General features: G+C 49.7%; 1 protein-coding gene across 1 annotated transcript; it reads left to right on the top strand.

Annotated features, from left to right (window-relative positions):
• The first annotated feature begins 2,405 nt into the window (after nt 1-2,405).
• Nucleotides 2,406-2,840, top strand: LOC136524088 (uncharacterized mitochondrial protein AtMg00810-like). Its single transcript, XM_066517563.1, has one exon. The coding sequence runs from the start codon at nt 2,406-2,408 to the stop codon at nt 2,838-2,840; it is 435 nt and encodes a 144-aa protein (XP_066373660.1).
• Nucleotides 2,841-5,379: the final 2,539 nt, after the last annotated feature.

The raw sequence follows: 5,379 nt of genomic DNA, 5'->3' as shown, positions 1-5,379 counted from the left end.
CATCTTTATGTGCCAAAACAGCGAGCACCGCATGCTGATGGATGTATATTACATCCCACAGCTACGTTCAAGCATCATCAGCATTGGCCAGCTGGATGAGCGTGGCAGCGAGGTACTGATCAAGGATGGCATCCTCAAGATCAGGGACCGAGAGGAGCGCCTTCTTGCCAAGGTGAAGAGGTCCCGAAACCAGTTGTACTTGCTTGACTTGAAGGTGGTGCAACTGGTGTGTCTGGCAGCATGGCACACCGAGGAGCCATGGTTGTGGCATGCTCGGTTCAGCCATCTCAGCTTTGACATGTTCGGTCGCCTGGAGAAGATGGTCCAAGGACTGCCCCACATCAAGCACGCAGGCGAGCTGTGTGACAGCTGCCTGGTCGAGAAGTAGAGGAGGCTACCATTCCCAAAGGCGGCCAAGTATCGTGCGACGGACACTCTCGAGCTCATCCACGATGATCTCTGTGGGCCAATCACGCCAGCCACAAACGGTGGTCAGCGGTATTTCCTCCTGCTCAAGGATGATTGTAGGCACTATATGTGGCTACAACTCCTGACAAGCAAGGATGAGGCAGCGGAGGTGATCAAGAAGTTCAAGGTGCACGCGGAGGCAGAGAGCGGCAAGAAGCTACGTGTGCTACAGACTGATCGCGATGGTGAATTCACTTCGATGGAGTTCACTGCGTACTGCATGGATCAGGGTGTGGTGTGCCACCACACCACACCATACTTACCATAGCAGAATGGCGTGGTGGAGCGGTGGAACCAGACGGTCGTTGGCATGGCTTGATCCATGATGAAGGCCAAGAGCATGCCGGCAAGGTTCTAGGGTGAGGTGGTGACCACAACGATGTTCATCCTCAACCACATGCCCACAAAGGCCCTAAAGGGCGTGATGCTATTTGAAGCTTGGTATGGGCGCAAGCAGAGCGTGTCCTTCCTCTGGACATTTGGCTGCATTAGCCACATCAGGAATATGAAGCCAGTCCTCACCAAGCTAGAGGACAGGAGCACACCGATGGTGCTCCTAGGCTACAAGGAAGGTACCAAGGTGTATAGACTCTATGACCCATGTGGAGGCAAGGTGGTTGTCTCGCGTGACGTCATGTTCGACGAGAAGGAGGAATAGGACTAGGACAGTCCAGGCACGGGGGAAGCTGGTGGCTTTACCAGCACCTTCGTCGTCGAGCACTTGGTCATCCATGGTGGTGGAGACGCTAGAGAGGAGGTGCTGACCACTCCAGCAATAGAGCCGAGCACTCCTAGGGTGGTGCCGAGCACTCTAGGAGGGGTGCCGAGCACTCTAGGAGGGGTGCCGAGCACTCTAGGAGGGGTGCCGAGCGGTCCTACAGTGGTGCTGACCACTCTAGGACCACTCTAGGACGGGTGCCGAACACTCCCGTAGCGGAGCCGAGAGATCTTGCAGTGGTGTCGACCACTCCAAGACTGGTGCTGAGCACTCCTACAGTGGTGCCAACCACTCTAGGTGTGGTGATGAGTGGTCTAGGAGTAGTGCCGAGCACTATAGCCGGTGTGCCGAGCACTCCAGGTGTTGTGCTGACCACTCCGGTAGAACAGGGGACTCCATTGACGTCGATTGAGTTCGCCTCACCTCCAAGCGACATCATAGAGTTCATGGATGCTTTTCACGACAGTGAGGAGGTGAGGTTCCATAGGCTAGATGACATCATCGGTGGCACAGGGTCCTCAAGTCTAGCGGGTCAGCTGCTCAATGACCCAGAGCTGCTTCTCATTAGTGCAGAGGAACCACTCATGTTCACGCTGGTTGAGCGCGATGCAAATTGGCGATGGGCGATGCTGGAGGAAATGAAGGCGATCGAGGAAAATGAGACTTGGGAGCTCATCGATCCACCTCCTAGATGTCGTCCAATCGGCCTGAAGTGGATGTACAAGGACAAGTGGGACAAGCGTGATGCCATTGTCAAGCACAAGGCATGCCTCGTCGCCCGAGGCTTTGTCCAGTGTTAGGGCTTTGACTTCGAGGAAGTCTCTACATTGGTAGTGCGCATGGAGTCTATCCGACTGCTGCTGGCTTTGGCAGTAGCGAAGGATTGGTGCATCCATCACCTGGCAGAGACGGTCTTCGTTAGGCAACCTTTGGATTTTGCCATCAAGGGAGCGGAGCATAGGGTGCTCCGACTACACAAGGCGCTCTATGGGCTGCGGCGGCCCCACGAGCGTGGAACGCTAAGCTTGATGACACGCTGGGCGAGCTTGGGTTCACACGGTGTGCAACCGAGCACGCGCTCTACACGTGGCGACTGGGGAAGGAAGAGCTCGTCGTCGGCGTGTATGTGGACAACTTGATCGTCACTGGCGCGCATGCGGAGGACATCGACAACTTCAAGCGCGAGATGGTGGCTTGTTTTTGAATGAGCGATCTCAGCATGCTCTCTTACTACCTTGGCATTGAGGTGAGACAGGGGAAGGAGACGCCCATGCTCGGTCACAGTGCATACGCCTCGAAGCTATTGGAGCGGAGCGGTTTGGCTGAGTGCAAGCCATGCGTGACTCTAATGGAGGAGTGGCTGAAGCTGATGAAGGCCAGTACCACGGCGAAGGTAGATGCAACACTCTACAGGAGCATCGTCGACGGTCTGCGCTACCTAGTCCACATGAGGCTAGACATTGCGTTCATCATGGGCTATGTCAGCCGCTTCATGGAGGGTCCTCGAGAGGATCACTGGGCCACGGTGAAGCGTCTGCTGTGCTATGTCAAGGGGACGGTGGATCAGGGGATCATCTTCCCCAAGACCGGTGGAAGTGGGCTGCTGCTCACTGTGTTTAGTGATGCAAACATGGCGGGGGACATCGACGGATGACAGAGCACCTCTAGTGTGCTCGTCTTTCTTGGGTCAGCTCCAATCTCATGGCTATCGCTGAAACAGAAGGTGGTGGCGCTGTCCACGTGCGAGGCAGAGTATGTGGCAGTGGCCACAATGGTGTGCCAAGCTGTGTGGCTATGCCAGCTGCTAGGTGAGCTGACCGGTATGGAAGCTCACCCACTAGCACTGATGGTGGACAACAAGCCCACCATTGCCCTCACGAAGAATCTAGTTCTCCACGACCGGAGCAAGGACATCGACATTAAGTTCCAGTTCCTCTAGGACAGTGTCGATGGAGGGTAGATCGTCATCGAGTTCACCAATACTGGTCGGCAACTCGTGGATGTCCTCACCAAGCTGCTCGGTCATCTTTGGTTCATAGAGCTAAAGAAGATGATCGATATGGTGGAGGTTCTAGAGTTAGCAGCAGGATTAGGAGAAGAATTGCAAAGTAATCTACTGCTCTCCCCTTGTTTACACCAAAATTTGGAAGAAGACTTGTGGGGACTCGAAAGCTCCCAAGATCATGTCATCAATGAATCAATTGCATGTAGGTCGGTGTCAGCTGATTCAAATGCAACACTGGAATTGACTTTCTTTAGATAGCACCAGCAGATAACGACAAAGGCTACGATCGGCACCAGGAAAAACATGTTGGACTCTACAAAAAGGAAAAGATTAGGTTCTAAGTTATCTTAAATTCAGAATGTTTTCTCTTAGACCAAAAATTGTGATGAGTCGTGCTTAAGTAGGAGTCATGCGTAGGTCCCAGGTATAAATATCGAACCCCGGCTATTGTAAGAGAGCACACAATCAATCAAATACAAGTTCCTTACTTTTTTCGGCTCTAGCCACCCATTAGGAGTAGGAGTAGAGTAGATCTCAGCGAGTTCTTTAGCGAGCAGGGTTGCATCGGTCCGGCCAACCTCCAGCTTGTCTATAAGTACCGTTATGGCTTATACTTCTGTTCGTATGGCTGCATCGATCCGGTCGACCTCCACTGCGACTCTGGTATAAGCTAGTTATCGACTCTTGTCTAGTTCAAGTACGGCTGCATCGATCCGGTCAACCTCCATTGTTCGAACTAGATTAAGGTCAAGTTATTGGCTCTATCTAAGGATGGCGTTCCTTCGGATAGATTCATTAAGTTACCGATATTGCTTATTGCTTCCATGATTTATTTAACTACAGCAATATCACTTCGCCCGATTGGGATTGATCTAGATCAGCCTTATATCCTGTTTAACCCATCATTTGTTAATCTAAATTGATCTAATCCGCATCTTAAACGATGAGTTATGTTTTATCGTCTGTTTTATGTCAATCTTGATTGTGCATAGTGTACGGTTAAGGCATGTTTTGTCTTGAATAGATCTATTGGCTAACGAAAACCGTTCCATGGCCCGTTATCACGGCCTCTGTGATTCTGCCTCACACCCCACTGTTAGCACCGTGGAGTGAGGATCGTTATTTGGTAGATCTGTTCCTGATAGGGCATGACCTTAACTGTACGCTATGTCTGAATCGGCTGTTTTAGCCAATATCGAGCGCTTTCACATACGCAGTTCACGTCACGAGACCATTGAAGTAAAGATAGGTTGAAAGATGTGTTAGCCCCATGATCTTATTATTGTATTATGGCCTGCATGATTCTGCCTCATGCCCCACTGATATTAGTGATAAGTTAGGGTCATTAAATCTATTGTTGTTTCTATGGCCTGCATGATTCTGCCTCATGCCCCAATGGTCATAACAATAGACGAGATCTAATATGTTCATTAGATTTATTTTTATTAAATGGTTAAATGATGATGAGCTGCTTCTTTTATACAAAAAGGGATTCGGTTACTTGTAATCATTGGCTTAGTATAAACTGATTAATGTTGACATCCTATTGCCATTGATTAATATTTGTCTAAATAACGAGATTCATCCTAAATGATAACCGATTTACCCTCCATAATTCTATGAGCTTTAACTGATTTATTCTTATGAATATACTAGAATCGACTATTTAATTGATCTCCTTCCATATCGGCTCTCAAAGCCACACATTCTGGATTGTCTGGCAACACCAGTATGTTCCGCCTTAAATTACTGATTAGCTTTCTCTCCTTATCAATTGTAGGGTCCAATTGACTAGCACGTTTCGAGAGGAGTGCACAGGATCGACCATCCTTGTGTTAAAGCCAGGTGGATCTATAGCTCCATCGAGCAGACCCTTCTGGCTTGCTCGTGTGCTCTCGGCATGGGACAAAATTCTCGTGTCGACACACGTTCTGGCACGCTCGATGGGAGTCCACAATTGTCATGATGGTTTACAACAACAACGACATCCTTATGGTACATTATGAAGACCTACCTAATGGAGATAAAGGTGTCATCAGCAAAGCTATAGAAGAATTTTAGAACAAGTGTTTGTTGTCCTACACCAAAACATGTGACAATACAATTATTCAGAAATATCCACTGCCAAGAGTTCTATTGCATGGGCAGACATATGCAGATGAAGCTGAAGATAGGCGTTTCTTCACGA

Source organism: Miscanthus floridulus, chromosome 18 (assembly GCF_019320115.1).
Source record: "Miscanthus floridulus cultivar M001 chromosome 18, ASM1932011v1, whole genome shotgun sequence".
Classification (NCBI taxonomy): domain Eukaryota; kingdom Viridiplantae; phylum Streptophyta; class Magnoliopsida; order Poales; family Poaceae; genus Miscanthus; species Miscanthus floridulus.
The sequence above is the reverse complement of the archived record's forward strand: the minus strand, read 5'-3'. Positions and strand labels throughout refer to the sequence as shown.

Bases quoted from the DNA above. Each gene is read 5' to 3' on its own strand.
- LOC136524088 (XM_066517563.1), top strand. From the start codon at position 2,406: ATGCTCTCTTACTACCTTGGCATTGAGGTGAGACAGGGGAAGGAGACG.